Source organism: Osmerus eperlanus, chromosome 11, assembly GCF_963692335.1.
Source record: "Osmerus eperlanus chromosome 11, fOsmEpe2.1, whole genome shotgun sequence".
NCBI classification, from domain to species: Eukaryota; Metazoa; Chordata; class Actinopteri; order Osmeriformes; family Osmeridae; genus Osmerus; species Osmerus eperlanus.
In genome coordinates this window covers 10,513,672-10,529,561 of record NC_085028.1, presented here as the reverse complement: position 1 = coordinate 10,529,561, position 15,890 = coordinate 10,513,672, and the positions used below count along the sequence as shown (strand labels likewise).

Below are 15,890 nucleotides of genomic sequence, written 5' to 3'. Positions count from 1 at the left end.
AAATGTAAAATCGACAATATAAAATATTTTAGGACAACATGTCATTATATATGGAACGTTAAGACAGGGTCCTCAGCTCTTTAATTAAAGTGGTCTCTTGACTCATTAAACAATCCAATTAAATCCATAAGTAAATCAGAATATCTTGAAGAGTTAAAATTGATGTAGAAGTAAAATAGGAAGGTTTGATGACAGTTCACCATAAATGGAAGAGTAAACCCCCCAAAAATGTATCACCCACAAAAACAATATTAATAATTAAATGTAGTCTATTAATAATCCAAAATGTTTAAGGGCAACCCAAGATCTTACCCTGTTACCAAAAATTCTGAGAAACTGACACACAGCAGGTCCCCACAAGTCTTCCACATATATCAAGATCATTGGTGACATCCTTGAAATCCTCAGCAGCTCATAGCCATCCCATTTCTAAATCTTGACTCCATATATATCTTCATGGTATTTCTTTTTGATCTGAAAGTGCAACATTTTAATCAGTATGAATTCTAACCTCAGACATCATGAAATTTGGTATGGCCATTGCTATGTAATTACATAGCTCACAGTTACCTACAATTTTGTTATCAAACATACTTCTATTTTTTACATTAGCAACTGATAGATTAACAACCCAAATTTAGATTAGCTGCCTGCAAACTGCAAACAAGGATTCTAGTGTTTGCTTTGAAATGTGTAATAATGTACAGTTTGAGGGAGGAGAGAGATCAACCTTGAGTTGGGTCACATAGTCCTCTGCCTGAGTGCTGGACATGCCAAGCTGTTTGCACAGGATGTCTTGCACCGCGAGGGTCACGCCATGTGCCATGTTCGCCCCCCCACACACGTAGAGGTGCCCCCCCTGCTGGTGCAAAACTCTCAGCACCTCTTCGGCCATCTTCTCCCTCAGGATATCCTGCACGTAGACCTATTTAGATATCAGAGGCCATGTTTAGACACCAGAAGCAGTAGTCTGGACAGCAGAAGTGACCAGTAGCATAAAGCTCTGTGTACAATTTGATTACAATTTGATTATTGTTATTGATTACCTTAAATTAATTATCCTCAATTGAAAAAATAAATAATACCTTTTTGGTAATTTAACAGTTACCAAACAGTGAAGTCCGAAGGGTCAAAAGTCATGCTTTATACCTTAGGTTGTCCTGGCTGACGCGAGTATGCCGATATTACATTCTTCAGAACACCTTGTCTTGTCATGTCCAGGGTCTCCTCTTTGTACAGGTGGTCTGTCTCTGAAGTCTGGCAACCAAACACCAGGTTCATCGGAGTGCCAGAGAATCCTAAAATAAACCAATCAGGGACCATGTATAGTCAAACATCTTACTGTTTTTCTAATACTATGTATATTTATACATAACATACATTCAGATATATTTTTTTATTTTCTTCACCCAGGGTACCATTTATTGGTACCGTTTCATTAGAATCAGGATTAAAACTGCCACAAGGGTGCACGGACACTACAGCATGGCAAATACACACACTGAGTTACCTGGACATTTCATGTCACACAGTCGTTGCTGCCAGAACCCCCTGAAGGGGGCGATCCCGCTTCCGTTCCCCACTAAGATGATTGGGGCGCTGCCTTCTGCAGGAAGATGAAATCCACTGGAGCTGTATCCAATCACCAACCAAAACAAATACTACATATGACTTGAGGGTTGCAAAACAAAGTTGGACGAGAACATTCAATCAGTACAACTGGCATTTGCCTCAAGGGGGCAGCATTGTGATAGAGCAGCATTGTGATAGAGCAGCATTGGGATATAGCAGCATTGGGATAGAGCAGCATTGGGATGGACCCAGACTTATCATGCTGATCTGCCCCACTTGTATATTGTTTTATTATTCAAAAGGATAAACCACGAACTTGGATCCTAGTGTTCTAACATAATATGTGTAACCATAGAGATAGTCACTGTAAATGTCCCATGCCTTTGGATGTAACAGGGGACCATGTCTCCTTCATTGATGTTGTTTAGCCAGGTACTGCAGACCCCATGGTGAAGAGGACCCTGTCCATCTGTGTAAAGGAGGACACATAAGCTGAAAGCTATTTCATCACGCATAATGTGTTCACTTTCTGCTAAAGGCAGATTTTATTGATGTATAAACATATCCATCCAGGTATCTATCTACCTTCGGTATGGTAGTTTACCACAGCAACTGTGATGTGGATCTCATTGGGATTCAGATTGAGGGAGGAGCTGATCGAATAGAGGCGGGGCTTCAGCAAAGGCAGCTGACTGTAGAGAAAGGCCTCTGATGGCTCCAAGGTTGGGAACTCCTCTAGGACTTCCAGGAACGTAGGACACTTGAACATCTTCCATGTAGTATATTCCTTGATGTCCTAAACAAAAAAACTAAAAATGTTCTAAAACAACATTTTGTACATGATGTCTTCAAATGGCATCTTCTCATGATTGAATACGTAGGTGTTCCAGGCCATTCTGGAACGGAAGAGTGAACAAATACTGATTTAATTTACCGTCGCCAGAGTTAGCAGGCGCTGGCAATGCTCCTCCTGGTTTGTTATCTGAGAAAGTTTGTAGAGTAGATTCTGAGAGGGGGGTGTGGTCACATCCAGGAAGTATGTTAAAGCCTGTGACAAAGGGCATGCTGGGATACGGCCCACGGTGGCCCAGTTTCTCTTGTTATCTAAAGGAGAATAGAAAAATCAGCATCTTACCAGCATACTTTATTCACTCCTGAATCCCTCCAAAGCAGTTAATGACCACCCCTTTTCTAAAACTTCTACTTTTAGTAGTACTTACATAGTACAATTATCAAACTCTTAAATATATCTGAATGCATACTAATATTTTCGTAACCAAAGAAAAGTTCTACCAGAATAGGAGTCACTGCAATATTCCAGACAAAGGCTCTGGTTGGTCGGGGGAGTATTAGGGATGAACTTGAGGATGCCTGCCACTTGTTGTAGTTGATTCCCAGGAAATATACCAACGTGGTCACCAGGACAGAAGCTCAAGAAATCATTCCTTGTTTCAATTTCTAGCTCCACTAGAATAGTGGACTGACTATAAACAAAGAGGATTAACCATTTACCCGCACGATCATGTTTTTGGTCACCAATCTTATTTCAATAATAATAACACTGCCCTTATGTTTTACATTAGGGCCAACAAAGGGCCAAAAAACATTATTCCTCAGAGGAATAGTGTATGTCTTATTCTGATTAGCTTTGGACATGCTTTTAACTGTCAACAGTTAGATATCTGTAAACCAATTGAATCACAGTTGCGATGGTACAAATGCAGACCTTGAATGAGAGCTCTGCAGATCATGTCTCCTTTTCAGTTTCATGGGGAGCACTGTTTTAGAATGGGCAGCTGCCAGTGCTAGAGAGAAAAGATAAATACTTTGTTTCAAACTTGAAAAAAACATACGTGTAACAGAACCTCTATAGATAATCATTAACTTTTAAGAAAACAGAAGGACATCCTCATCTCCTTTGCAAAAACGATAGAGGAATTTCTAGACGCCCTGTGGTTTCCTCTTCATCCAGACAGTTCAGACATTTGAGTGGATATTATTAGATTGGACTCCCTGAAGCGGAGTGGGTACCTGCACAGCGGTCGAAGTGGCTGTTTTCATGGGAAACACGATATTTCATGGGCTCCCATGACTCACAAAGCTGATCCGCCCCTGGCAGCTTAAAGCTCAGCTGCATTTGGATGTTGAACTCTTCACAGGCAACCTAAATGCATAACAACAGACAGATAAAATAATGAATGGCTTTATCTGTTTTTCCACATTCACCAAGCAGCCAGATGTAATATAAGGACTAAATAGGGTGTATTAACTATTTCCAGACTTACTATTCAAGCGCCAATCATGAAAGGTAGTAAATCACTTACCCATATATCATTTAAATTATGATATTTGACTCAAGTGTACTGTATTCACACTAAAGGGTTTTGTCCAATGCATTATCATCCGCATAGGATTCTAAAATAATTCTAAAAGAATCCCTCTGCAATTTACCAACCTTGAGAGTCACAGATGCCCATGCCAAGAAGGCTTCCTCCTGTCCGTTCATCTCATCCCCTTCTCCAATGGGAGCTAGCCGCAGAGCACCCAGCTCTTCCAGCTTGTTATCCACTGTGTGAGCGAAGGCACAAAACTTGGGGTACATCCGGGAGCCAAGCCCAAATACACAGTATCTGGGTGTTCAAAGACAGAAAATACTTTCAAAATCAAAAGACAGACATATCTTTCAGTTGTTTTATGGTAAATCAAAAAGGATGCAAACTGTACTTTTGATACCCACCTCAACTCTTTGCTAAGATGCAGCAAGGAGAAAAGTTTCTCCTTAAAACTCTAGGGATTAAAAACATAATTTATTATTTTGTTTTAGAGGGTTAGGGTTAGTGTAGGGTTAGGGTTGTTTGAGACATGGAGGAAATTACTTTTATTCTACCACACACTCACACACACATACACACCTCTCCATTTGCAGGAGGGTTTCCATTTCCGAAAGTGCTGGTTACCACAATCAAGAGGCTTTCTGTGTCTATGTCACTGATGTTATAGTCTTCCATGCAAAGCATCTGAGATGTATTAAGAAATGGTACTGATTTTAAAAGTAGTTGTAGAAAACATTCATATAAATTCAGTATAAGAACAATAATACAATGTTATCTTGTTATGAGCCTCTTGTTATTTTGAGTTCTAATCAGACCCTATAAATGATCATTTAACTAAGATGTTATCTAAATGGTTTCTTACCCTGGAGTTGAAGGCACCATTAATCATGGTGTGGAGTTTCAGTGCAAATGTCTGTGATTTTCCAGTTTCGGAGGCGAACAGCACTGTGCACTTCACCCTGCTGGCCAGGAATCTCCTCATGAAGATTGAAGACAAGAGGACGACCCTACAAGATGGTATGACAGATGTAATTCCATCTCACACCACCCAACATTACACATCACATGACCACTGCTCATCATAATGAAACCCAAATCACTAACACTTTTTCTCTCAAGACCCTCAGGTCTCCTCAATTTGTCTGATCTCAGACAAGCAAGCCATTCAACCACAATCCATTTAGTATTTTAGTTGTAAGTGTTCCTATTTTCGTTGTAGAATTACTGAGTTACTGAGAGCTACAAGTGGGAGCATTTCACATGTTACATTGGAATAGCTTCAGTAAGTTATCCTTATTATTTCATCCTGATTCCTTTGTCTTCAAAATGCATGGCCATTCCATAAAAGTTAATACAAATCACAATTTTGTCCACGGCACCTTACCTGGCCACAGCTTTGAAGCTGATCTTCTGTCTGATCATGAACTTTTTCTTATCGCTCCAGTTATGGCTGATCCAGGGGTCAGTCTAGGTTCCAAAATATAATGTACAGGTATACACTTTGTACTTAGATTGTTTTGTATCTAGTAAAAGCATCAATTTACTTTGTCATAACTGTTCTTACACAGCCTTGCAGAAGTTGATTGTTTATATACTGTATAAGAACAGTTCGTAGATGTAGTTAACACAAACTAGTTTCTCAGTACCTGGTAGTAGTAAAATGGAGAGAGGATGTAGTTGACCATTTCCTGGTGGAAGACAGGCGTGAGGGAACCTGACATGGGGGGAACCACCCAGACCCAGTCTGCGGGACAGCCACCACGGAGCCGGTACTCAGACTCCATGTGCTTCATAAAGGATTCTGCCGCGGAGTGGTGGTCAGTGATGGTCACTTTGTTTTTCTGCATCCAGTCAGGAAAAAAATGCATGTTCTTGAAGTGCATTTAAGAATTTTGACAATCATGACCTTCACACAGATTATTGTCCCCTCAAATGGTGATAAGGAATTCCTTTAAGGGTTAGTGGAACTCGTGGTCATATCACAGGTTACCAACCTGAAAACTGTGTATCACTGCAACATTAATGGTCACCAATGCCTGGTCCTTCCACAGCGAGGACAGCCTGTGAGTATGTAAGCCCATCTTGCGGCCAACCTCCTGCACCAATCAACAAAAAAGTCCTCAATTGCGATTCCACTTTTGGACAACTGCGGCTGTTCCCATACAGGGGGGCACACACATCCCAAAGGGGTGTATTATGCAGAACCTTACCTCGAGAATGTTATAGCGTTGGTAGTCACAAAAGTCCCTGACACCAATTTCTGTGCCCATGTACCAGCCGTTGAAGGGACACGCTGAAAACTCGAGTCCGCCAACCTCTAACAGCATACTAGAAACTGCTGGAAGAGCGTACCACTTTAGTCCAAGGTCCTTAAACCATTCATGCCTGAGGGGAAAAAAACAGGAGCAGTTTAAATACAGGAAGAGTCTCGTATTGAGTGTCAGTTTGCTATAATTTGAACCCAATAGTAAAAGGGTTATGCGTTCCCTGCTAAAATGCATCTGTTTCTAAATATGAATCAATTTACCTGATATCAAGCTAATTTCATAAAAATGTGTTATTGGGAAAGTTCAAACCCCTTAATTCTGTCCTTTTTAACTGCAGTGGGGTACACATACAGTCTGAGATCCTGTTCTTTTCTCATTCACAAGAAACTTGAAACACCTTATCCTACTTAGTATTGAAACCAGTGACTGGTCATTAGAATTATTGTGCAATAAAGTAGAAAACCCTTGGCTTGATTTGGGGAGTTATTTGGACAGGCATGCTAAGGATGTGGAATGCAGACAGGTTTTATACAGTGTCAAGAATTCCCATTGAGGTCTGAAGTGCCAGATTTGGAAGCTGCCTTTATTTGAAAACAGACCGACCAATTGTTTGTACCAACTTAACTAGCTACCACAAAATGCTCTCTTTTATGTCAATAGACCATCAATTTTGCTCTGATAATAAAGAAATCTGTATAGATTTTCCCACATACATTTTTAGAACTCGGTTTTCTGTTAATATCCAAGCATCACATTTATAAAATTTCTGTGTCAATAAAAAGCTAATGTCATGTGGAACCAAGGGTAAAAGTCACTCACTGTGGGTGTTCCATGGCAACTTCTAGAATACAATCCAGTGGAATTTCAAAAAAGTCTGGATCCTCTCCATTGGCTTGCAATACCAAAGGCAACATGTCAAAGAGGCCATATTTCGGTCTCCATCCAAGCTGGATACAAATCTTTGAAGGCACAGCGGAACATCTATTTTGTATTGTATGGAAACCATTGCATAGAATAAAGACTGTGTTATTTCAGCTCAGGCAAAAAATTACCTGAGTAAATTCCAGACTGGAGGGATCTCCCTGGATACTTCCATCGGGCATTCCATACCCTGCATATTTCAACAGCTGACTGTTCCACACCCGGAAATCTCCCTTACCAGTCATTCTCTGACGGAAAATGGTAATTGCCGACCTAAAAAGAAAGAGATATTGGAAGACAGGTCAAATATAAAATATATTGTCAGACCAGTTTGTTGAATGCTTTACTGTACGGATCATATTTGTCCTGACAGACCAATAAATTATTATATTTGTTAACCCTATTTCAGAAATATCTTCACAGAAGAATGTTAACAAATGTTAATCTTTCCATGTGTTAGTGTTCTTGCACTAAGAATGCCCAAACATTTATCCTTGTAAGAAAGCAATGTAAGGCAATAAACCATGTCTGTCTACTCCTCTTGTGGACAGTCCATCTGGAGTTGTTACACATCTTATCCCTAAGATTATCAAGACTACATGTTTAAGGCTATCAGCTCAAAATAACAGCTGTCTTTTGTTACAAAAAATACTTTTTAAAACTCACCTTAGGTTTCCGCCATTTGTGGCATACTTTAAGTGATTGCACAACAGATCAAACATTTCCTGAGTAGTTGTGCACTTTCTGCCATCAAAAACCTGTAAAACAATAAAAAAAATGAAAATGTATTCATCGCACACAAAAAGGCATCATCAGACCAATAAACATATCTTTCCCCAAGACCGACAGACAACACTTTTTCTCACCTGTAAATTAGACCACTGAATCCTACCAATGCATCTTGGAGCATTCCTCCATGCTTGTTTGGCAGCAAACGACAGTTCTTCCAATGTCAGCTCATATGTTCCGGTGACATCAGTTTCCATTACAATAGTTTCCAATCTTGCAAGATGGTCCTCAGTTTTGGGACTATCGGTTGGTATTAATAAATAACTTTAAGTCTAACAGATTGGTCAACTCAAAAGACTAAATTATTTGATTCATACATTAAGTGCATAAAGTAAACAGTGCAAGGAAATATACAGTCTGGTTTGGCCTTAATCAGTGTGTCTAGATACTTACTTTACTTTGGACTTGAAGTACTGGTTAATTAGGTCAATAGCCTGGGGAAGTATATCATTGTGAGCAGTTGGAGCCAGTTTGGGATTCCAAATCAATGTTTTGGGAGTCATTAATGAACCCTGACAAATGATTGATTCACATGGCTGATTCTGAAAGCAAAATGTAAAGTTTAATGAAATAGTATTCTGTTCTCAAAACAATTTAAAAAAATGAATTTTGTGGTACATAATGTGTGAGAGAAAATTCGAAAGGAAATTCTAATTAAGATGTGCATATTCTGTCTACAGTTGAGTACATTTTAACAAATCACATTCTACATGATATAAGAAAAAACTTTGTGCATTTTTTGTCATGTTAACATTGTCACTCATATTAGTGAAGGATGACTATTTCACTTATCTATTAAATTCTACATGTTTATGAAAATAAAGTCTACTTAAAATTAGTCAATGAAGATTCTTAGTTGTCGCTGGCAAATGCAATAATAATCTAGTTCTGCTTGAGTTGCCGGCAATCAATCAAAAAATGTAAACATTGTCATGTCTGAGCAAACCTTGACAGCCCGCTTGTGCAGCGTGTCCTGGTAGCGTGAGCCATTCTGGGTGTTGTTGATTGCTAATGAAAACGGACATCTGGTTCTCGTTTCCAACTGTAAACAAAAAAACAACATGGATCATCAAATTATATTGTCAAAATAATAATTATGATAATAATGATAAAGATCATAACAAGATTATAGGCATGTTATGGCTAGGCTGGTTATGGCACTTCAGCATGCCATAACTGCCAGGCTCTAACCACACCGAAAATTAGAGACTGGCAGTTATGGCATGCTGAAGTGTATGAGCCCATTTTCTATTAAAAATAATAATAATATTGTTTCCATCAATTTGTTTACCTTTGGCTCTGCCAGCAGAGATTTTGTTTTGTCATCTTGAAGCACTTTCATCTGCCAAGATGAGTTGTTCCATATGAAATCAATGATGCATCATGAAGTTAGAACATTTACATAACAGCAGTTGGGGTAAATTATATATAAAATCAAATAAAATTATGTCCAATCAACAACTAACGAAAACATGCGTTACTAAATAAAGGAGTTCTCAATTTGACAAGTGCAGGCAATACCTTACCTCAAGTCAAGTGTACCACACAACTGAAAGTTAACTACTGTAGGCGACAGTAACCGGCAGTGCCCTTTTATAGCTTCCTTCACCACAACCTGCCTTTGGGGCAGGTCTCGAGGGAAATATTTCCGTAATTAAAATGTGGTCATAGAGGGAAACAAAAGTCACGGTGTCTCATTTTGTAAAGTTTGTGTGTCGATTAGACATTCCTGTGTTTATTTATTTCATTATTCGCCACACTGGACGCCATCCATCTATGTAGCCTATACTCATCAGTTGATTGTGTATAGTCGATCAAGTTATCTTCTGTCCCGTCGTTTAAGCATACATTTTAGCTACGGCATTCGTCTCCCATTATTGATCACTTCACGTTAATTATCGGAGGGCGTGTGTTATCAGCAAACGTTCGCGTTGTCGTGTTAACCCATTATTAAACTGAACATATCGATTTTTAATCCTTTATTAAACTTCGCATTTTAATTGTTTAACAGAATGGCCGATGTTTGACACTGTCATATTATATGATTTGACCTTGGCTGAAAATGGAAGATTCTATAGCTAAGCTAGCGTAGCTAATACAAGTGTAGAAGAGCAACGGAAAAATGTAAATGTGTATACATATGGTGTGCAACATTATAGAAAATTATATAAAAGAAATTAATGTAAATAAAGCCGTTTGTGCTCTTTCCCCCCCCTCCCCCCTTGCCCAATAATCGATAAGAGAATCGATAAGGAATCGAATCGATAAGCAGGAATCAGAATTGTTAAAAATTTATCAATACTCATCCCTACCTATAGGTTAATTTGGTCTGGAAGATGCTTGTTACGAATGATTTTTGGTTATACTTTAGATTAATTAAAAACCCATGTTCTGAGGCTCAATTCCTTTTTCCTGTGTGGAGGAAATGTTGTGCTTATGTATGTAAAATTAATGTGTCTTAAAAAAGGTTTGAATATAAGCTTCTATGTTCATTGGTAAGACACAGGAAGGGGAGATAATTTAGTTGAGTTCAAAAGAATGCAAGGTGCTGACGGCTCTGTGGGACGGTTTACCCTGGAGGATGGGTGAAGCATCTTATATGGCCTTCTGTCCTCTATAGGTTCTATTGAAGCAGCTATTTGAACTTTTACCATTTGATATGGTCAACTCATGTAGCTTTATTTTCTCCTACTCTGGGGAGAAATGTAACATCAAAGGAGCCTGGTCCTGAGGCTCTGTTGTCTTACCTGTCACTGTATTGTGTTAGGTTGATACATTGCATTCTTTAAGGGAGTGAGCCAATCACAGAGACAGCTACATTGATTGTTGACCGTATAGCATGACCATATGTATAAGTTTATATAAGGCAGTGTGTATGTGATGTTCTTCACCACTCTGGCGGACGACTCTCTGATAGGGTCCTCCGGTATTTGACTGGTAACAGAGTACTCTGGTTCGTGCTGTAATATTCGAATAAATAATTTGTATCAATCCGGCAAATCGTATCAATCTAGAAACACAGTGTCGTCGGAAAACTTCTTTTACACGTGAAAAGGGCATTAACAGTCAAAGGTATGTGTTTTCCTGTGTTTTCTCAGGAGGATGATCTGTGTGTTGAACAGACTTAATAGAATTGTGAATTGTGCCTTTATAGTCCAGAATACAATATCACCTGCCCCAGTGTACCAAGTTATTAAAGGACATGCAATGTAATGTCAAGCATCATCATGAAAAATAAAACACAGAATCTTTGGGAAAATACCTGTCTGAGCCCATCAGTGTTGATAACATGATTTATTGCTTCCTTTTCCAATTATAGCAACACAACATGGCTATTACCTCAATAACACCTTACTGAAGACAGGTAGGAAAGACTTCTGGAAGTGCTCAGGGCACTGTATGGGCGTCATTTAGTGAATGGGAGAGGTCCATATTTACTGTTGTTTTTGGACAAACATAGTTATGGACATGTCAAATCGTAGCCTATCATCTCATACACAAAACAAAAGGCCTTAAAATAAATAAATGTGATTGCGTAATATCTTAAGCATGTTATGCAGTTGGGAACTTGTACAGGCTCAGTACAAGTTCTACAAGATATGTCAGTACATTTGATCAAGGGTGTGTGGTGTATGTGTATGATTACATTTGGTTATAATCCGGTCCGATTCCTACTGGTTGTGTAATAATAATGTTGACCACTCACGCTGCTCATTCTTATTATCTCCTATTAGAAGTCTTCATTCATCTGACCAGAGCGTGCCTTTTCTGTGGCCGGTCCTAGACTTTGGAACTCCCTGCATTGGAGACTAGGATGGCACCCTCCATCTCTAGTTTTAAGTCCAGGCTAAAGACCCACCTATTTTCTCTAGCCTTTTTATGATTGCTCTGGGGTTTATGTCTGTTTATATTTTATGGTTTATATATTATATCACTTTCTTTTTTAATAATTCCTATTTTAGCTCTTTGAACTCTATTTTATGGTGTATGTGTAATTGTCAAATGCTCTGTGAAGCACTTTGGCCAGCCGTGTGGCTGTTTGTAAATGTGCTATATAAATAAAGTTGAACTTGAACTGTTGACATTTTGTTTTAAGTGTTACCATGCATTTTCATGTTTAATTCACTTTGCTAATTGAGTTGTAGATTTCTTCTGATCAGACATGTCCCCTATTCCGTGACTGAAAAATATGACATCGAATTGACATAATCATCATATTCACATTCAAAATAAATTAGACACCATAACAAGAAGGGACTTTTGGAGTGTCAAGTCATTTCAGCTCTTTATCTCTTTATGGTTTACTATTCACGAGGCCCTTGTACTCTATTCATTCATGTGTCTCTGTTCTAAAAATGTTATCAGATCTGGGATTGCAATCAGACCTCTGAAGAGAAGGCAGCTCATTGTCTTATGAGAGGAGACCACAGTCTGCATCCTTCTATCCAACTGGTACATATTTTCACCTGTCAGTCGAAGGAAAGGCATTCATTTCTTATTTCATCTACGTCAGCCCTTCATATGGCCAAACCATGAGTGTTGGATCACATAACATTTCTGCCATTGTTCATCATGTCTGTAGACAGTGTCCCTTTGTTTTTAAAGGTCATTTCATAGCTTTTGAAATGTCACATAGGGTTGTTGTTGAGGAGCCTTTTGCTATGGTCTTTTTATGTAACAGGTAGCAAGATAGAGGGGGAATTATCAAGGTCATTAGCCAAGGGATTCAGTATCTGAGAGGATGGAATTCTGGGGGAGTGACGATAGGTAGAAAGATTAGAGTCGTTTCCAGAAATACCTGTGGGATAACAACCAGAAAAGGTGATACATCTAACTCTCTTTAGTTTCTACAGACAATAAGTCAGCCTTCATCAGTAAACTGCACAACTTACCATAACATTATCTAGCTCATTCTTGTTTTTGACTGACTTTATGACAAAGATCATAATTTATGGTATGGTCTTATCCACAACTAAATGAAAAATACATCTCACATGAATCCAAACTAAACTAAAATTTTGAAATGTAGAATCGTTTGTGCAAATGCACCAAATAATGTATTGAGGAAGAGTGGTCTTAAATTTAAGGAGGTTTTAATCAAGCTGGACCTTTGTGAATCCCCCAAAAGACCAAGGGTGTTGACGGTGATTCTGACTGACTGGCATATAGACAAAACATTGTTTGTTTGTGGTGTAAAGGTTTTGGCACAATGGCAGAAACAATGCTGTTGCATGTCTATCAGCATTATGCAATGTGTGTAATGTTGTGAAAATCTGAATTATGCAATGTGACTGATGTCCTTAAAATCTCTCTCTTATATAGTGTCTATTCAAAAAGGTTTGCAGTAAATAATTTAGTTAAACAGATTGTTTGCCTTCCTACATTATTGGAATTACAATCTCCCAATCTGACTAGAATTCGGGGGAGAATTTCTGTGTTATAGCCTAGTTTACGTGTTTGAATTCTCATTGAAAATTGAACAGAAAAGTTAGAGAGCTTTGACGAGAAAAAATCAATCCACACCATGGGGAACTAATTCAAAGGGTAGGGTTTCTTCAGTGTCAGTTTGGATGATGCACAATGTTTTTTAATGTCTTCATAACCATCTTCTCATACGACCTCCTTCGGTATATATCATTCATGTTATATTGTTTTGCATTGTTTAAAAATACATCTGCTATGCAACCAATATATTATGCGATTAACCTTATGCTACAGCTACGTTATCCAATGAAAGGGGCGACAGAAACTGAGCTTTGAAGATAGGAGGGACTGTTTGCCTGGAAAACGGCAAAACTAGGCTAGCAGCTACTTCTCTGATTATAGATGTTATCTACGAAGATTGTTATGATAATTTGTGTAAAACAGGACGTAAACGTTGAATAACGTTGTGTAGGCTATCTTAAAAACCCGATCGTCCAAAGTGAAGATACGAAGTATAGCCATCGAAACCAGAATAACATGTAGCCTAGTCTACGTTTTAACCTTCCTTTTTTCAGTAGAAATTATTTGTAAAGTAACTAATATTTTCTACGCCTTTACCTTCATAACTATAGAAATGAGAAAAGAAATAGGCCTTAGCTTTGTTTACATTTCGTACTTGTGAACCCCCTCCCCTCCCGCCATGCGTACCTGCGGCACAACACCACTGCACTGTGGCAAAGCGAAAGTTAGGATACTGTCCTTGTGGGACCCGAAATGTTCGAAGCCAAATCGAATTGTTTTTGTTAGGTAATTTATAATTGAATGAATGTGCTGGGTTGCCCTTGCTTAAAGAAAAAAAATATATAAGTGATGATAGATATTAGATTGTAGCGTGTGTTCTGTTCACTTATTTTTTAGTCAAATTTACAACTAAATGGGGTTCCACAGAACCCTGGAAATAGTCATCACATCTGGAAAATGTCCCCGTTACAAGGAGCTCAGATGGTCCAAACCCCAATTCAGCTCTATCGCTACCTTCTTAGATGCTGTAAGTTATTGCCAAAAACAGCAATGCAACAACATTATCGACATGCGATAAGACAGGTAAGAAATGATCCTCATACAATTTGTTAACAATGGTTAACCAAAGTTAACCATTGTTTTTGCTTTCCAACACAGGGTTACAATAGTCATGTTGATGAAGACGACCATGAGAGGATTCAACTTATAATTCAAAGAGCTATAGCTGATGCAGACTGGATTCTAGATAAAGTAATTTTGAAGAGAATTGCCTTCCTCCTTCTGTTTTTGAGCATCTTAAGTAGATTGTAAGACACAAATTACCTTTAGAAATAACTTCACATTTGATTTCTGGAAAACCACGATTTAGGGGTAGATTTGACAAACAATAGAATTTTCTTTATTGAGATTTTTTTAATTGAGAGTGCATAAGTCTAATTTCTTGTATGATTCTATGGAATTATGCAAATGTCAATAGTGTTTTTAAAAAGGGACATCCTTAAGCATATATGCCCTAATACAGAATGTGGTATTGGTTTGTGATATCTGTCATTTGATTGTCTTTTCCAGTACACAAAGAAGAAATGAGGTCATGAATCTTCAAGATAAGAAGTTTTTGGATCGTCCTCCGTGTGAGACCTTAACCCATCTTAAACCCTTGTGCATCCCTTGTGTGTCATTGAACCTTCGGGTCATTGTGACCCATCGTCGTGTTGCGACAACTTTACCTCATACAAAAATTAGATGAAGCATTTTCTTTTAACCTTCGCTCTGTCTCAGACCCCCCACAGCGCGAAGGTTAAAAGAAAATGCTTCACTTTATTTTTGAATTAGGTAAAGTTGTTGCAACATGACGGTGGGTAATAAGATATAAGATAAGATATATAATAAGATAATGAATGACGAGTTTAAAGGATTTTGTGTTGAGAACATAATTTATTTATACAAACAACCTACGTTCTTCTATTCTCTTAATAAAAAAATAACAATGTGAAACAGATGTCCCCTCCGTTTGGTTGCGATAACAAGACAAAATCTTTCACATTTTGATTCCAGTGGTTTGTGCGAGCCTCCCGCAAGGGGTGCTTTTCCAGGTGGGGGTGCATTTGAAGGCACAACATCGGAAATCCCAACTCTGTAACTCCTCCCTCTCTCCTATCCAACCAATCATCGTTTCTCTCCCATCCAACCAATCATCGTTTGTGCGGCTCTGCATACGCGTAGCTACACGCAACTACGCGCTTCGAGATTTTTGAGCTGGTGCACGTAGCCTGTGCGGCGTCCGCGGACCCTACGCAGACGCCTTTGACATTGAAGCAGAAACCAGGCCTAATGAAGCTAATTGTCCTACCAATGTTTACAATTTCACGATGGCCGTAATGCCCCCGTATTCATATAAGTCTGAAAGTTGTAGGTAGCCTATGTGGAGTAAAAAATTATGTTAATGTGGTGCGTCTTTAAATGTAACCTTTATAATCAGGGACATTTTCAGACAAGCGTCAATAAACACTATAAACCTCAACTTTTGTCCTTCCACTTTTCATGCAGACTGCTAACATGGGTG

General features: G+C 38.6%; 2 protein-coding genes across 3 annotated transcripts; one reads left to right on the top strand and one right to left on the bottom strand.

The window, feature by feature from the left end:
* Positions 1-313: 313 nt before the first annotated feature.
* Positions 314-9,232, bottom strand: nos2b (nitric oxide synthase 2b, inducible). Its single transcript, XM_062473913.1, has 25 exons — positions 9,174-9,232; positions 8,829-8,924; positions 8,276-8,424; positions 7,960-8,122; positions 7,760-7,851; positions 7,225-7,366; positions 6,992-7,131; positions 6,116-6,290; positions 5,900-6,001; positions 5,552-5,746; positions 5,290-5,372; positions 4,768-4,912; positions 4,485-4,589; positions 4,310-4,359; positions 4,028-4,202; positions 3,604-3,736; positions 3,299-3,377; positions 2,866-3,056; positions 2,507-2,676; positions 2,158-2,368; positions 1,954-2,041; positions 1,511-1,632; positions 1,150-1,298; positions 731-925; positions 314-474 (listed from the first exon to the last, which is right to left on the bottom strand). Exons 1-25 carry the CDS (start codon positions 9,222-9,224, stop codon positions 430-432), a joined length of 3,246 nt encoding a protein of 1,081 aa, XP_062329897.1. The 5' UTR covers positions 9,225-9,232; the 3' UTR covers positions 314-429.
* Positions 9,233-13,435: 4,203 nt separating this feature from the next.
* On the top strand, positions 13,436-15,840 carry lyrm9 (LYR motif containing 9). 2 transcript variants are annotated; one of them, XM_062472823.1, is made up of 5 exons: positions 13,436-13,509; positions 14,255-14,410; positions 14,486-14,578; positions 14,897-15,327; positions 15,654-15,840. In XM_062472823.1, exons 2-4 carry the CDS (start codon positions 14,285-14,287, stop codon positions 14,912-14,914), a joined length of 237 nt encoding a protein of 78 aa, XP_062328807.1. In that variant the 5' UTR covers positions 13,436-13,509; positions 14,255-14,284; the 3' UTR covers positions 14,915-15,327; positions 15,654-15,840. The 2 variants fall into 2 exon arrangements, with proteins under 2 accessions (XP_062328807.1, XP_062328808.1); XM_062472824.1 differs by lacking the exon at positions 13,436-13,509 and adding an exon at positions 13,520-14,113.
* Positions 15,841-15,890: the final 50 nt, after the last annotated feature.